Raw genomic sequence first — 17,461 nt, 5'->3', positions numbered from 1 at the left:
CCTTTCCTGGGCAGCCGGGGTCCCCCGAACCGACCCAAGAGTCGTGCAGAGCGGGTCCCGGGCACACGGGCACCGCGCCGGGGAGGCTGGGGACAGGGGCACTCCACGCGCTGAGAGGGGGACGCTGGGGGGGGGGGCGCGGGCAAGCCGACGACCCCGGCCACAGCGGCCGAGGGGTCCCCGCTCACCGCCGGCCCCGACTCTCAGGCCAAAGTTGGAGGCGCGGGGAGCGGGGGGGACGGCGGGGGTGGGTACCGCCCGGCCCGGGGCCCCGCGAGGGGATGAGGGGCGGAGAGGGGGGTCTTAAAAAGGCCCAAGGTAGGCAGCCGGCAGCCGTCTCCTCCGAGCCACCTCCACGGAACAAAGGGCTTCTTTCAGGCAGGGTTCGCCCAGCCACGTCCGGATCCTGAGGAAAAGAAACTTTTCCCGGGATGCGAGAGCCGGGCCCGGGGCGGGGGCGGGTTAGCGGGGCGCGGCGCTACCTGCGGCCGGAGCCGCCCGCCCGGCGAGGCCCGCCGGCGCCGCTCACCTCCTCGATGGCCGCCACCGTGTTCCGGCACTGCGCCGTGCGCGTGGTGAAGCTCGAGGCCGTGGGCGCCTTGTAGTCCTCATGGGTCTCGGCCACGAATTCCGACACGGAGATCTGGTCCGGCATCGCCTCAGAGCGCGGGCGGCCGGCCGCGGGGGAGCCGCCGCCTCAGCCGCCGCGAGGGCTCCGACCGGCCACTCGGACGCCGACGCCGCCGCCCTCGCCGCGCCCGCAGCTCGCCCGGCCGGCGGACAAAGGGAAGCGCCGCGGCGCGGGCCGCCGCCGCGGGAGCCGCACGAGCCGCCGCAGGGCGCGGGTCGGCAGCCCGCGGGGCCCGGCGGCGGGAGCAGGGGCCGCGCGCGCAGCCCCGCGCAGCTCGGGCCCGGCCCGTCCGCCTGCCGCGCCGAGGGCTCCGCTGCCTCCTGCCCTCCCGAGCGAGCCCCGAGGCGGACGCGCACAGCCGGCGGGAACTACCCGCCACCCAGCCGCGGGCCCCGAGCGCCTCCCGCGGAGAGGGGCGGGTCCGGGCCGGGGGCGGTGGCCGGCCGGGCGCGGGGCGGGGCGGGGCGGCGCGGAGGGCCGGGCCGCCAATCCGCGCGCTCGCCGCCGCCGCAGCCGCCGGGAAGCTGAGCCTGCAGGAAGGAAGGCGGCGCGCGCTCCGGCTCGCCGAGCCGCTCACCCTCCGCTGCCGCGCGCCGCATTGTCTCGGTGTTCGGGCCCCCGCCGCGCGCCGGGGTTCCAGGGCGCGCCCTGCCGGGCCGGCGGGTCAGACGGGGCCGCGTCCCAGCTCCCGTCACTCACTCCCACCCCGGGTCCGCGAGCGCGCGCGCAGGGTGCGCTTGACACCTCCCGGGCCGAGCCACCGTCCCCTCATCTCGTCCCCGCCCCACCCCCGGTCGTGGAACCCTTCTTGGTATCCCCCATAAACCGCCGGGAATGCCCGTCTGGGCGCGGGAGGAGGTGTGAGGAGCTCGCCCCCTGCAGGACCATGCGCGCCGCCTGGCAGATGCCTCCCGCGCCCCGCCCGGCAGCACCCGCCCGCCAGCTTGGGATTCGGTGACAGCCACGAGAAATGACCATAGAGTGAGTGCTTTTGTGCCATCCAATCCTCACGACCTTGTGAGGCAAGTAAAGACATGGTTACGTATTTTACATAGAAGGGAGGCAAACGATGCTCCCGAGAGTAACTGAGTGGTCCAGTGGGCTTCATATCCAAGTTGGAGCGCTTCCGAGGGCTTAACAGGACCCCTGGTCAGTGTCCCAGTCGTGTTTCCTATGCTTTTTCCCTAAAATCCTCGGTCGTTCTTGGTTGGTTGGAAACGGTTTCAGGGTACTAGGCCAGGATCCACTCTGATAAGAATACGCTGAAATGGTACTCCTGTAGGAAGTGGAAGGGACCCAGGGAGTGTGTGAGAGAACCAGGAAAACGTGCAACAAGAGAGGGCAAGGTTCATATATAACTGGCCCAGTAAAGAGTTTGAGTTAAAACAGATTTTCATTGAACGTCTTAAGGAAACTCTCATAATTATTTTTAAAAATCCAGCTTGCCAGGGGGAAAGGCGGGGAGGGATAAATTGGGAGACTGGGGTTAACGTAAACACACTACTCTATAGAAAATAGGTAACTAACAAGGACCTACTGTGGAGCACAGGGAACTCTTCTCACCACTCTGTAATGACCTATGTGGGAAAATATTCTAAAACAGAGTGGATATATATATATATATATATATATGTATAACGGATTCACTTTGCTGTACAGCAGAAACTAACACAACATTGTAAATCAACTATACTCTAATAAAAAATTTTTTTTAAATCCAGAAGTTCTGAAGACACTGGTCCAATATAATCACACCCCATAACTCTACACCAGGCATGTGGCATGGTTTCTGTAGCTGCCAGCAATAAACCCAAGAGAAACTTCACAAAAACCTTTTGTGCATCTGAAAAGGAGGAAGTGTGAGAGACGTTGGAAACTCAATATGTGAGACAAAGCAGTCTCCTGACACTGAAGGACAGTGGACCAGTCAATCTTTTTTAAGCTCCCTTGTAAGAATTTGCTATATGAGGTAGCAGCATGGATCAGACATTATGTATGGCCTTTGGTATTTTAGTAACACTGCATATGAAATTTCGCTTTCTGAAATAACTGTATTAGTGGATAGCTTTTATAACTGCACTAGGCGATAAGTTACCGTTGTTAAAACTGTAGCATCTCTGCTTCTATCTTCCCTTTATGTTTTTTCACCCTTTCGGTGTCTTTGGTGGTTTCCTCTATTTGCAACTTTCTACAATTCAAGTCCTATAGATAATACTTATATTAATGCACCCTTTCGTACACCAGGCAGATTCTGTTCCCTCCTAGGTAGTTTTCTAGCTACGGTTTTGTTGTTCTTCTTATCTTGGGTAAGTTTTCAAGTCTTGATATTTAGAGGACTAGTATCTATCAGGCTATGGATTTAAGGATTGAAGAAGAGAAAGTAGTGTTTCTCCTTGACATCTAGTACAGCATTAACCAGACTGATCCAGACTTCTTCTTCTACAAGGACCAAGTTAAGCTTCGTGTTCTTCTTTATTCTCTTTATGTGCAGTTACTGTCTTTTTTTTTTTTGTAGTTTAATAGTATTTTTACAGAAACCTTTAGTAGCCACAAAAATAAAATTGGAAAGCTGCACTGCGTTATACAAGTAGATGCAAAGGTTAGTGGAAAACAAGTCATCACCAAGTCCACTGCAAAGAGAACGTCTGTGATAGAACACCAAAGCAATTTATTCATCCAACCATCACTGTGAATCTCAAAAAACCTTGCATAGCACAAAAGCCTGGAATTAAAGCAAGATCAGAATAAAACGTAGCTAACGGGTCTCTGAGATTAATATAATGAGAATGAGTAGTTTCCAACAAATAATAATAAAAAGAAAGTTGAATGCGGATCAAGAAAACATTATAAACACACTTTTTTTTTTTGGATTCATGAAGAAAAGAAGAACATGATGGGAAAACCATTATAGGTCTATACCCCCTTACCTAGAACTTTAAAATCTAAATAGCTCTGAAAAATCTAAAGTTAAAAAAAAAAAACTATTTTGGTGGTAAAATGATCTGAAATGAATTGACATGTGACTATTTACAGTCTTGCTTATCCCACTTCATATGAATATTTATGTTTTAGTGCAAACTATAAATGTGCTTGCTTATGGACACCCCACTGGGGGTGACTCAAAATATCTAGTGTATGTGCTGTATTAACACTCTAGAATCTGAAAAATTCTGAATTCTATACACATCTGGCCTCAGGGGTTTCAGATAAGAGGTTGTAGACTTGTATTATTTTAAAAAAAGAAATGAAACATCGTGTTGCAGACTTGTCATTTCTAGGAAAGAGGTAAGAAATCCTCTTCTCAAAAATGGGATTTTCAGCAGCCCACTGAGATTGGCCAACAGCCCATTTTCCAAAGGAATTTTCTGCCCCCAGTAGTTCTCAAGAACCTGAGATTTTTCACTCTCAAATCAAGTTTTAAAATATGTTCTTAACTCTGAAATTTGCTTGAGGGTTGGTTGGTTTAACTCAAGACTTATCCAGTTCACTTGCTATTAATTTGTAAATGATTACTCTTGGAATGGAGAGATCTGTGTCTTAAAAGAACTATGGTAAACACTGTAATTAAATAGAAGAACAACAAGAAGAAACAGGCCAGTGATGTGAACATGTAATCATAATCAGAAGTTTCATTTCCATACTTAACAAGATTCACCCTCAGACAGTGTTGCTGAAGGGACCAATTTATCCCCAAAGTGAGAGAAGTTTAAATACACTTAGCACAGTGATCTCACCTTAGTACTCTAGGGGAAAAAAATTAGCATGCAGAAAGTATTTTACAAATGAAAACTTTGTTGTTGTTGTTGTTTTTTGCGGTACACAGGCCTCTCACCGCCGTGGCCTCTCCCGTTGCGGAGCACAGGCTCCAGACGCGCAGGCTCAGCGGCCATGGCTCACGGGCCCAGCCGCTCCACGGCATGTGGGATCTTCCCAGACCAAGGCACGAACCCGTGTCCCCTGCATCGGCAAGCGGACTCTCAACCACTGCGCCACCAGGGAAGCCCCAAAACTTTGGTTTTGATGTCAGCTTTGCTTCTCTGTGACTTTGAATAAGTTAATTAACCTCCCTGGACTCAGCTCATTTGTAAAATGAAAGCAGCTGGACTAGCTAATTTTGAAGACTCCTTCCCTGTGCAGGCATCTCATCATTCCATGATCCACGTTTTATGTTCGTTTGGTCACAAGAGGGAATTGCTACAAGGGCCATATTCCTACTGAGAAAATCTAATCATTGGTCCTAGACACTTGAGAGTAAGCATGTTTTGTTTTTTTTTTGAATTTATTTATTTTTAATTAATTTGTTTTTGGCTGCGTTGGGTCTTCATTGCTACGCGTGGGCTTTCTCTAGTTGCCACAAGCCAGGGCTACTCTTCGTTGTGGTGCATGGGCTTCTCATTGCTGTGGCTTCTCTTGTTGCAGAGCATGGGCTCTTGGCACGTGGGCTTCAGTAGTTGTGGCTCATGGGCTCAGTAGTTGTAGCTTGTGGACTCTAGAGCGCAGGCTGGGTAGTTGTGGTGCACGGGCTCAGTTGCTCCGTGGCATGTGGGATCATCCCAGACCAGGGCTCAAACCCATGTCCCCTGTATTGGCAGGGGGATTCTTAACCACTGCACCATCAGAGAAGCCCAAGAATAGGAATGTTTTAGATGACATTGAGGGCTAATTTCCGAGAATGTTACCATTTTGTTAAGCTGGTAGATTTAGATGACAAACTGATTTATTCATAGCTAACTTCATAGTAAGATATCAGTACTTGAGGTCTGTTCATTTTGTTTGTTTGCTTGTTTGTTTGAACAAAGCTCTTTCTATTGGAGATATTCTGATTACTGAACTGCAAAAGTCAGTTCTAGATGAACGAGGTATAATCTACTGCACTGGAGGCAGTTCATGCTGACTCCAGAGAGCTGACTGCTAAATTTCCAGAGTTTTGCAAACTGTAGTTTGAATCTGTACGGTAGAAATACCACTATAATGGTGTGCTGCTACACATCTCTTCCTAACTCTACGTTCTGGCAGCTTGAAATCGTCCACAGTGGGAGTATTTACACCAGCGCAACTGGCAAATATAAAAAATCAAGACTTTATTTATTGTTTTGTTGATTGTCTAAGCTTAATAAAGGGATCAAGAAAATGTTAAAAATTCAGATTTCAAAGCTCAGAAGTAGGGGGTTCTAAATCAGAACATACTGTACAGCACAGGGAAAAAAACCAAAGAAACTAACAAACAAAAAAAGAAATAGGGGGTTCTGCGGAGAGGAATGAGCACAATTGTCACTCCCTTTATTTACACCTTTCAGTGGCATCACCTTGCCCCCTCCCAAAAAAAATGGAGATTAAACTTAAAAGTGTGTCATGTCTGTAGCCTTTACATTGTGAGTAGTGAAAATATTGGAGGTAATATTCTTCCGGTATTTGCAAACTGTCATATGATTCAGCAAAGAGGGCACTCATGTCATTGACAGCTGAGTGAAGTTACAGCAGACATCTTCATGGCTTCACTTTTTGTCTTACTCATTAACATAAAAATGTTAACCAGCATTCATGTTGGAACTACACTCATTTGTCAATGACATGAGGAACTTCTCTGCCGAACTGGATAATAATCAAGCATTTATTTGTAGTCTTATTTTGTCAAGTCGTGGTTGAATTGCAAACACTGATTGGCTATGAATACAAGAGTTGGGCAAAAATCAACAGAAGCGTTCTGTGAAAATCAATGAGCTCTATGGAATTTATAATAAACAGTGTTGTATAATTTGTTATTACTTGCAAATTGGGTGCTATACATCCTTTATAGGATTAAATGGAAATAAACTTACGTATGTATGTACACAGACATTTTTCGCAGAGCAGGTTGTTAAACATTTACCAGCCCACTGCTGAGTATAATTGTATCTTCCCTGCCAAGAGGCAGAACATTAGACCTTCCCACTCTGAGTCATGCTGATGGGATAAAGCCCACATAGGACAAAACCTCAATAAACTGGACTGTACGTACAAAGGCAACTTGTGTTAATAAAAATTCTTAGAGTAATTAAGAAAATGCCATTTGTTGTTTTCAAGTACTTAGAACAACACAAACCAGGGCCAACAGAGGGTGTGGACTGTTTTAATGAAAAAAACAAAAAAAGTTTAATTAGCACTCTGTATGCAAATAAATTTTGCTAAAGTTTTTAAAGAGTGCTTGCAATACTTTATTTTCTTGAGTCAAATCGCTCTCTTCCCCTCCATTTAGACCCATTCTTAGGTTTTGTAGGATACCTTCTTAGGTGGCCCAGCAGGCCACTTGTACATGGGCCCTGCACTGAAGACCTCCAGTGGTTCCCTATTGGCCACAGGATTAAGTTTAAACTCACAATGTGTCCCAGGCTTCTTCCAAACTCCCTTAACTATTACCTTCTCCCAGCCAGGTTGGCAAACCATGGCCCAGGGACCAAAGATGGCCTGCAGCGTGATTTTGTACTGCCCCTGAGGAAAGAGTGGTTTTGACATTTTTTAGTGGTTGAAAAACATCAGGAGAAAAACAATATTTTGTGACACATGAAAATGATATGAAACTCAAATCTGAGTGTTCATAAAGTTTTATTGGCACCCAGCCACACCTATGCATTTACATATTATCCGCAGTGGTGGTGGAGGTGAGTAGTTGCAACCCACATACCTAAAATGTTTAAGTACTATCTGGGCCTTCACAGAGAAAGTTTGCTTACTGCGCTCTAACCTCACCAAGCTTCTCATTTTTCCCAGCTCACAGAGCCCTTTTGTGCTGGGCATTAACACGGTTCTCTGCCTTTAATCTGCTTCCTAGGGGTCAAGTCCTCACTCAGTACCGAAGGCCTCTCAAGCTTTCCCACCGCTCCAGCCTCATCCCCAGGCACCCACCGCCCAGCAACCCTAACCACGCCAGGCCACGCCTAACTCTCGCTCTTCTCTTAACCCTAAGTATTTCCTCCTCCGCAAGCCCCTTGGCCTGGAGCATGCATCCTCTTGCCCATCTGACAGACTTCTGGCCACCTTTCAGGGTCAAAACCAGACCTCTCCTCCATGAAGTCTCTTCTGAATATTCTAGGCAGAGTCAGCCGTCTCCTCCTCTCTGCTTCCACAGTGCTTTAGACATATGTCCAGGGCTTTTGCTAGGATACGAAGTGCCCGGTTCCACATCCTAACATGCTGGAAAAGGTCTCCTGCCCTTCCTCCGTCCTGTGCCCCGCAGCACCCTCTCTCTTCTCATTGGGGTGTGGAGCAATCACGTTAGCCAAACAATGAGTCAGATGAGATGGGAGCTTTCGTTTCACTGAACTGATAAGCCTTACCTTCACTCTGGAAAGAAAATGCTTCAGCTCTCCCAAAGCACTGGATGCTTCTGTTACAGAAAGTCTCACATTATATCCTGACCAGAGCATTTGTTTTCTCATCTCACTGACATCATAGACTAGGCTTCTGGGGGAGAGGGGCCCGTGTTTTATTTATCTTTGCACCTCCAGCTCCAAAACACAGGGCGCACACACGGTAGGTGCCCAACAAATGTGGATTGAATTGCTTGGAGGTGCTTCTCTTCCAACACACAAAATGGGAGAAGACATATCCATTCAATATAAGGAAAATCCGTAGGTTTGAGAGATGCAGGGGTGGCACACTCGGCTATTCCTTCTCTGTCAGCTTGAGTAAAGATGTGCTTGTAGAGGGAAGTCAAGCCTTGGGGATGGGGGGCAGGTTGCTTGATGACCTGACCTCTTCAGAGATTGAAATGTTCAGCCTTCCTCCCTTGATATCAGTACTGGAAGCCTTACTGCGTGGCTGGTTTCCACCTGGTGGTGGAGTGACTTCGCCCCATGTGAACTGAGGCACTGTGTCCCCTCAGGCCTTGCTACTCAAACTGTGGTCCCTAGACCAGCAGCAGCAGCATCACTGATGCTGGGAGCTTGGGAGAAGTGCAGAGTCCTAGACCTACTGAATCAGAGTCTGAACTTTCACAAGACCCCCAGGTAATTTGCACTTTAAAATTTGAGAAGAAAATTTTGAGAGAAATTTTTTCTAGAGTACGTGAAGGAAACATACACCACAAGCAGGAACTTAGCTTTCCCATCCTGTCAGAAGCCCAAAATATGTCAACTATACTGTACTAATGGGACTTGATAAAACCTAAAGGGTTAAGGTTCTTTCTAATGCTGAGATTCATGGAGGTTCCTTTCGGTTCTGAAGTACCAGGCTGTCATCCATTCTGTCTAGTTGCTGCTGTACTCCATTGCTCGGTAGTTCAACCGTCATTTACTAACGACCTACTGTATGTCAAACACTGTCCCCCAAACTAGGATGTAGCTGTGGACAAGCCAGAAAAGGCCACTGCTGTTATCAAACTTAGATTCTAGCAGGGAAAGGCAGATAGTAAGTAAATACGTAAATAAATTAATTTCACGTGAGTCCCATCGACAGGCATGGAACAGGTGATGTAATAAAGAGTATCTGGGGTGGGTGAGGAGAAGCAGCATTAGGGCAATCAGGAAAGACTTCCTGGAGAAAGTAACATTTGGGCTGAGTCCAGGAGGAAAAGAAGGAGCGGGTGAGTATATTACAAAAGCACAGTGAGTGCAAAGTCCCATAGCAGGAACTGGGTAGACATTTACAGAAAAAAGTTCAGAGCAGCTGGGATGTTGCGAGAGAAACATCAACATCAAAAAAAAAAGGGGGGCTTCCCTGGTGGCGCAGTGGTTGAGAGCCTGCCTGCCGATGCAGGGGACACGGGTTCTGGGTGCATTTCAGTGCCCCAGTCCTGGGAGATCCCACATGCCACGGAGTGGCTGGGCCCGTGAGCTATGGCCGCTGAGCCTGCGCGTCTGGAGCCTGTGCTCCGCAATGGGAGAGGCCACAACAGTGAGAGGCCCGCGTACCGCAAAAAAAAAAAAAAAGATGAAGTAAGGTGAGGATGGAGGTGCATGGGGACAGATCACATAGAGCCTCAGAATCTTCGTGATTTTCCTGCACAAGAAGGATGGGCAGAGTTTGCTTTATACTTAAAAATGAAAAAGATCACTGACGGCTTTTGGAAAAATGATTGCAGGCAAGGGTGGAGCCAAAGAAGTTGGCTAAAACACTATTTAGCAATGGATAAATTGGACTTCATCAAAATTAAAAACTTCTGTGCTTGAAAGGCACATCAAGAAAGTGAAAAAAAATCCACAGGTTGTGGGAAAGTATTTGCAAGTAAGATATCTGGTAAGGGACTTGTATCTAGAATATAGAACATAAAACTCTTAAAACTCAATAATGAAAAGACAGCCCAATGAAAATAATGAGCAAAGGGTCTGAATAGACAGTTCTCCAAGAAAGATCTGCAAATGGCCAAGAAGCACATGAAAAGATGCTCAACGTTATAGTTATGAGAGAAATGCAAACCAAAACCACATCGTGCTACTACTTCAAACCCACTAGGATAGCTATAATAAAAAAGATAATAACAAGTGATCTGAAGATATGGAGAAACTAGAACTCTCATAACGCTGCTGGTGGGAATGTAAAATGGTGCAGCCACTAAGGAAAACAGTCTGGCAGCTCCTCAAAAGTTTAGACATAGAGTTACCATGTGACCCAGCAATTCCACGAGGGCACGTGTTCACACAAAAACTTGTTCACAAGTGTTTATTGCAGCATTATTCATAATAACAAGAAAGTAGAAATAACTCAAATGTCCAACAACTGATGAATGGGTAAACAAAATGTGGTAAATTCATATAACGTGTACTAGTTTGCTAGGGCTGTTGTAGCAAAGAACCACAAACTGCATGGCTTAAACAGAAACCTATCATCTCATACTTCTGGAGGCTAGAAATCCAAGATCAAAGTTGTGGCAAAGTTGATACCTTCTGAGGTCTGGGAGGGAGGATCTATCTCATCCGTCTCTCGTAGCTTCTGGTGGATTGCTGTCAGTCTTCAGTGTTCCCTGGGGTGTAGAAACAGAACTCTTATCTCTCTCTTCATGTTCACATGGTATTCATCCTGTGTGCATATCTCTGTGTTCAAATGTCCCCTTTTTATAAGGACATTGGTCATACTGGAGTAGGGACCCACCTACTCCATATGACCTCATCTTAACTAATTATATCTGCTATGATTCTATTGATATTTCCAAATAAAGTCACATTTTGAGGTATTAGGGGTTAGGATTTCATCACAGGAATTTGGGAGGAACACAAATCCCTAAAATAGTGGAATAGTCTTCAGCTATAAAAAGGAATGGAAGTAGACTGATACAGTCTATTACATGGGTGAGCCTTGAAAACATTATGCTAGTGAAAGATGCCAGACACAAAAGGCCACATATTGTGTGATTCCACTTATAGGAAATATCCAGAATATAGAAATCTGTAAAGACAGAAAATAGATTACTGGTTGCTTGGGGGCAGTGGAGGGGCTGGGGGAACAGGAGGGTGATAGTTAAAGGGTACATGTTTCTTTTTTGGATGATGGGAAAGTTCTAAAATTGCTCGTGGTGATCGTTGTACAACTCTGTGCATATGCTAAACGCCATTGAATTGTACACTTAAAATGATTGAATTGTATGGTATGTGAATTATATGTCAGTAAAGCTGTAACCAAAACAAAACACAGATTAGTGTCATAAAAAGTGTTAAAGACTAAAAAAAAAAAAAGTGTGACTTCTAGAGTTCATGTCCAAAATTCAAATCCTCCAACCTTCTGTAACCTTGAGCAAATTGCTCTGGGAGCCTTAAGTTCTCCACTGGAAAGACGGGGATATGTGAAAGGAGTCACTACTACTCGTCTAGCAGGACTGTTCAAGAATTAGAGATGATCTAGGTAAAAACACCTGGCGCACAGTAGTTGCTCCCTAAAAGCTATTATTAGTGATACATTTCACCCTTGAAAACATAGTGTGATTCTATCGCAGATAAATCTTTCTTTGGCTCATTTAGTTTTCTAAATTGTCAAACAAGGCCTTTTTAATGCCCCTTCAGGAAGCAAACTCCCCAAATGGAGCTACAACTTAGGAGAAAAACATATTCCGTCACATTATTCATGATACAGGAGGACCCAATTCTGTGCTGCTTTTCTGCCTCTGACACCTCTTCCTGACTTTTGTTTTTATTCCTTGAGCTGATAATTGAAGCTGTCAGAGAAGGCTTCCACTGCTCAGTGTTTCAGTGACACATTCCAGCTGGGACTACAGAGCACGTTGCTGAGTTGAAGAAAGAGAGCGAAGCTTCCTCAGGAAGGAGCTCACCCTCGAGGCAGTGGGGGATTTGAGCATCCGGGCTGTTGGGTTATTAATTTTGTGTCCAGGAGGGTTTCCTAGCGCATCCGTTTGAAGGGACGGACCTGAGTCAGCGTGAGTCTGAAGAGCGGAATGAATACAGAAAGACTTGAGAATAAATCTCTGAAATGCCCCCATTCTTAAGCATTTCCTGAGGCTTTATAGAGAAAAGCAGAATCAAATCTTGCACTGGCTGTGAGTCAGATGTCTCCTTCACAGTGCCCGGAGCCCTAAGTTCAAAAAATATAAAAGATGCCACTTAAAGCCATTAAGCGCCACTCATGGATGGTGTACCATGTCCCAGGCCCTGTCTGTGCTGGACCCTGGGAATACAGAGATGATGGTGAAATGGTGTCTGCAGAGGCACCTGGTTTCATGCCCAGAAGCAAACAAACACCCTTCAGAGAGGCATTCTTCAGTCAGTGGAAGAGGAGCTCAAGGTCACACCAGAGAACCTCTGACTTGCTGCCATGCGATCTGGTGTCAAGTCCCAGGGAAACCTCCCCGATAATTACATTTTCTCCCAACTCTCTAGACAGTCAATTTATTCCATCCTGTCACTATGTTCCAAACATGTCCTTTCTAAACAATCCTACAGTTATGATTCATAATCCCAGCAGATGCAGCCTTATTTAGAACATCTCATTAAGAGATGATCTTCTCTTAAACTTTGAGGAAATGGAGAATGGCTGACAAGATCCCCTACCTCTGCACCCTGTCCTGGTGCAGCTTCCTTCCCCCAGGGCATTCCTGCCTATTGTCCCCATGTCACCCTGTGGTCACCCAGGTCAGCGTGGTCTCCTCCTCGTTGTGGTCACTGCTTACCTGTCAGGGGTGCAGGGGGAATGACCATGGGCCGGCCTTCCCCTCTACCAGTACCCCGTGACTGAAAAGCACTGCTGTTATTTGCCTCATCACAAGAATTTCCAGGGACCCTTTTAAAAAATCCAGATTCCAAAATAATAATAATAAATCAAAATTAAAAGGAGAACATTCTCAAAAAAAAAAATCCAGATTCCAGAAGGCCCTACTCTAGACCCACTGAATCAGTCTTCAGGAGAGAGGCCTGGAAATTTAGATTTTTAATACGTGCTCTGGGAGATTTTAGATAAAGCAAGTTTGGGAAGCTTTATCTAGCATTTTAGAGGAGAAACCCCGAACAAAGACTTTGGGACTTCTTTTCAAATGCATGCATGCGTCAGGGCAAATCCTAGAGGGGAGGTTTTAAGTCAGCAAGCCCCCTTCACAGACCATTAATTTCAGCCCTCTGGGCAACCCCTGACACGATTCTAATCTGACAGCAAAACCATTCCCACGGGATCTGAAAATGCCCAGTATACATTCTGAAAGTGCTTGCTTAACTGGCACTCAGGGAGGGCTTGGTTTGCCTGTAGGATTTGGAGCTGTGGATATTTCCTGCCTCTAAGCAGAAGCAATAACCCTTAGTCATATAAGAGGCCTAGCCATGGCTTTAAACAGAGACTTCATTTTCTCAGCTCTGTGGAATTCCCAGTGTCTGCGAGGCTGTGTGTATGACTCTCTTTGGAAGGGGGTTGTGAGTTGTTTTCTAAGGCCTTTTAACTTGACCGGGAGGCAGCGTTGAACGAACTGCTCAGGGCAGCCCTGGTCAGACATCAGATGAGCCACGGCCAGTGCCTCTGGGTCTGGAGGCAAGGACCTTTCCTCCAAGGGTTCCTTTCTCTGTGGTTGTTTTTAAACGAGGGCTACACCCTGGCAACGTGCTCACCAGCGTCCCTTCCTTCCTCCCCTGGACGCTCCCGCTCTGTTCGAGGTTCGCAGCCAAAGCTGACCTCACCGACTGCATCGCGTTTTGGTGAGGCCCTCTTGCAGATGCCAAGAAGTGGGCTGTGCTGTTTGCACAGGCCCTGCTCAGATTTTCCATCAGGCTCTGAGCACAGCAGCTCTGGGCCTGGGCTTCCAGGCTCCACCAGAGTCCTGTCCTGAACTGGGTAGAGCCCCAAACGTGGTCAGAAGGCCCGCACAGGGCCAGACCTCTGGAAACGGGGTCAGGCACGCTGGGTCAGTTGGAGTCGTTACACCGGAGACAGGACCCGGCAGAGGAATGACTGAGGGGCTTGATGGGAGCAAAGGCAGCTGATCAATGCCTCCTTTGTGCCCCGCTCCATAAAATGACACCGCAGTCCAGCCCGGAGTCCTTAGAAGCAAAGAGCACATCTTATAGACCTTGAGTCGGATAGAAGGGTGGCCATGCTGAACAGGATAGGACTGACTCAGATGGGTTGAGTAGGGCCTCAGAGCCCACCTGGCTTACAGACTGAACAAGGGGTCCTTACACTTCTTGAGTGTAAGGGTCCCTCACAGAATAAAAGACACCTCACTTCCTTGCTCAGAAAGGCTAATCCGAAGCCGTAGAAAAGATGGTTTTCTTTGACCAAGGCCCCAGGGAATGACAACCCAAATAAAAGGATAATTCACTTCACGGTTCTATTCATCTAATTCGCTCTTCTTTCTCATCTAGCTATCGAAACAGAAACGGCGTCACCATCCTAAATCCTTCCCCTTCCTCATCTCACACGTCCAGTCAGTCACCAGATCCTGATGATTCCACCTGTTTAATATACACATAGTTGTCCCCTTCCCCTCAATTCACTCCTCATCCCTCATTCATTCAGGTCCTTAGCCCTTTTGTGCATGAAGAACGGGCTTTATAACAAATCCTCCCATTTCCAGTCCAGACACCTCTCTAACCCCTCCTGTTTGCACGGGTACAGGGATTATCTTTCCCAGAACGACCTTTCAAAAATGCAGATCCAGGACTTCCCTGGTGGCGCAGTGGTTAGGAATCTGCCTGCCAATGCAGGGTACATGGGTTCGATCCCTGGTCCGGGAAGATCCCACATGCTGCAGAGCAACTAAGCCCGTGCACCACAACTACTGAGTGCGCGCGCCTAGAGCCCATGCTCCGCAACAAGAGAAGCCACCGCAATGAGAAGCCCACGCACCGCAACGAGGAGTAGCCCCCGCTCGCCACAACTAGAGAAAGCCCACGCGCAGCAACAAAGACCCAACACAGCCAAAAATTAATTAATTAATTACTTAATTATTAAAAATTGCCAATCCAGGAAATTCCTGGCGGTCCAGTGGTTAGGACTCGGTGCTTTCACTGCCGGGGGCCTGGGTTCGATCCCTGGTAGGGGAACTAAGATCCTAAGATCCTGCAAGCCTTGCGGTGAGGCCAAAAAAATAGAAAAAAAAAAGAAATCCAGTAATGGCTTCCCACAGTCTGCGAATAAAATCCAAATTCCTTAGTGTGCTGTATAAGGTCAGTCACAGTCTAGACTGTGTAACTGTTCAACCTAATTTCTCATCAAACCTCACATATATCCAGAGATGCAATCACACTTGACTCATTTGTTCATTCGAATTCCTATTGTGTATCAGATCCTGTGCTGGGCTCTGATAATCCAGTGGTGAGAGTGAGGTACCCACAGTCCCTGATCCCCTAGAGCAGACAATCGAAGGTGGAAGACAGACTTTGAACAAGAACGTCCAAACAAGTTCAATGGGTGCTTTGCTAGAGCAGAGCAGACGGACATCACCTGGCCTAGGATGCAGGGTGGGCCCCTGATCCAAAGGAATGAGTAAGAAACTAATGTAAGTTGGAAGTTGGTGGTGAGAGCCAGTGTGTGCAGAGAGTCACAGGTGAGAGCTCTGCGTGTTTGCAAGCAGCTGAAGGGAAGAGTGGCCTACGAGTGCTGAGAGAGAAAGCTGGAGAGGCCAGCGGGCTTCTTGGTCATGGAAGGGCTCAGAAGATTCCATGGTAAGGACTTTGTGACTTTACCTAGGGGAATGGAAAGCCACAGAACCATTTTTTTTTTTTTTTGCAGTACGCGGGCCTCTCACTGTTGTGGCCTCTCCCGTTGCGGAGCACAGGCTCGGGACGCGCAGGCTTAGCGGCCATGGCTCACGAGCCCAGCGGCTCCGCGGCATGTGGGATCTTCCCAGACCGGGGCACGAACCCGTGTCCCCTGCATCGGCAGGCGGACTCTCAACCACTGCGCCACCAGGGAAGCCCCCACAGAACCATTTTAAGCAGACTTCATGTTTGAAAGGTCTCTCTGGCTGAGTTTGGGGAATGGGTCCCACCATCTATAGTGCCCCAAAGTGCTGTGCGTTTCTGCACAGTTGCATCTTAGCGTGAGCCTTTTCATTTCTCTAGGATGCCCATTGGCTCTTGTCTACTCAGTGAGTTCTATCTTTCAAAACTCAGCTCACGGGCCTCCCTGGTGGCGCAGTGGTTGAGAGTCCGCCTGCCGATGCAGGGGATACGGGTTCGTGCCCCGGTCTGGGAGGATCCCATATGCCGCGGAGCGGCTGGGCCCGTGAGCCATGGCCGCTGAGCCTGCGCGTCCGGAGCCTGCGCGTCCGGAGCCTGTGCTCCGCAACGGGAGAGGCCACAACAGTGAGAGGCCCGCATAACGAAAAAAAAAAAAAAAAAAAAAAAAACTCAGCTCAAGGGACTTCCCTGGTGGTCCAGTGGTTAGGACTCTGCACTTCCAATGCAGGGGGCCCGGGTTTGATCCCTGGTTGGGGAACTAAGATCCCACATGCCCTATAGTGTAGCCAAATAATAATAAAAAATTTAAAAACTCAACTCAAAATCCTTAAAATTCACAGACCATCCTTCACCCTCTCCCCAGGCAGAGCTGGGCATATCTCCATCTCTGCTCTCAAGGTGTGTTGTTCATTATTCTATTATAGTATTTTTCACATCATATGTCAGTCCCCATTACTAGGCTGTGTGTTTATAAAGGGAATCCAGGCTGTTTTCCTGTTTTCCTGTTTTCCTTTCAGCTTTACATCCCTAAGGCCTAGCACGTAGTAGTTGCTTTAAACATGTTCTTTGAATAGTCTTTCAATGGGTGAATTTACACCAGGGGCAAAAAGTACAGAAAAGTTGAGATTCAAGACTTCCATGACTCCCTCCATATTACCTCCTTCTCTCCCCACTGGAGGTCCCATTTGTCCCAAATCCAGAAATCTCGCAGGGTTTGCCCTTCCCTGGATGTTTCTCTCTTTTCCATGCAGTGCATTTCAGCAAACAGGCTCCTGAAGGAAAGGAGAACTCTGCAGGTTCCTCACAGCCTTCTGCGATGTGGGAACCCTTGACTTTGAACCTAACTTTGGGCAAAGGCCTGGTCAGGAAGTCAAACTTAAAATTGGCTTCATTGAAGGGGCCCAGGGCAGGTTGTGCAGTCTGTAACTCAGGGGGGCCCCTTCCTGGCAGTCACCACCATGCTGCATATTTATTAGGCTTTTTGAGGGGCGGGGGCAGGGGGCAGTAGTATCTTCAGAAGGGGTACCTTTTCCAACCACACAATGGCTCTGTGTGGGCTTCATAAACTAGGAGTAGGTCTGTGGTGAAGAGGCTAGAAACTTGGTTTGGTTGAGTATTTGTTTATTATTTGTAAGTAGCTTCTAGCAGTCTGTAGTCAGGATTGATTGATGTAAGAAGAAGGTTTGCTCTATTGGAAAGGGCCTTAACATGAGTCGGGCAGAGGTGTTTGATTCGCATCACCTGC

The 17,461-nt window shown here is 47.6% G+C and overlaps 1 protein-coding gene and 1 non-coding gene across 3 annotated transcripts in view; one reads left to right on the top strand and one right to left on the bottom strand.

Annotated features, from left to right (window-relative positions):
- The window catches only part of ASAP2 (ArfGAP with SH3 domain, ankyrin repeat and PH domain 2), a 156,977-nt gene extending 156,237 nt beyond the window's left edge, over positions 1–740 (bottom strand). For both annotated transcript variants that reach the window (XM_060117389.1, XM_060117390.1), the window contains exon 1: positions 530–740. In XM_060117389.1, coding sequence (XP_059973372.1) covers positions 530–655 — 126 coding nt within the window. In that variant the 5' untranslated portion in view covers positions 656–740. The remainder of the gene's footprint in view (positions 1–529) is intronic.
- Positions 741–16,401: 15,661 nt separating this feature from the next.
- TRNAG-UCC (transfer RNA glycine (anticodon UCC)) lies at positions 16,402–16,474 on the top strand. Its single transcript has one exon. It is a non-coding gene; the product is annotated as a tRNA-Gly (tRNA).
- Positions 16,475–17,461: the final 987 nt, after the last annotated feature.

The sequence above is a fragment of the Mesoplodon densirostris genome, chromosome 14 (genome assembly GCF_025265405.1).
Source record: "Mesoplodon densirostris isolate mMesDen1 chromosome 14, mMesDen1 primary haplotype, whole genome shotgun sequence".
In the NCBI taxonomy this organism is placed as follows: domain Eukaryota; kingdom Metazoa; phylum Chordata; class Mammalia; order Artiodactyla; family Ziphiidae; genus Mesoplodon; species Mesoplodon densirostris.
The sequence above is the reverse complement of the archived record's forward strand: the minus strand, read 5'-3'. Positions and strand labels throughout refer to the sequence as shown.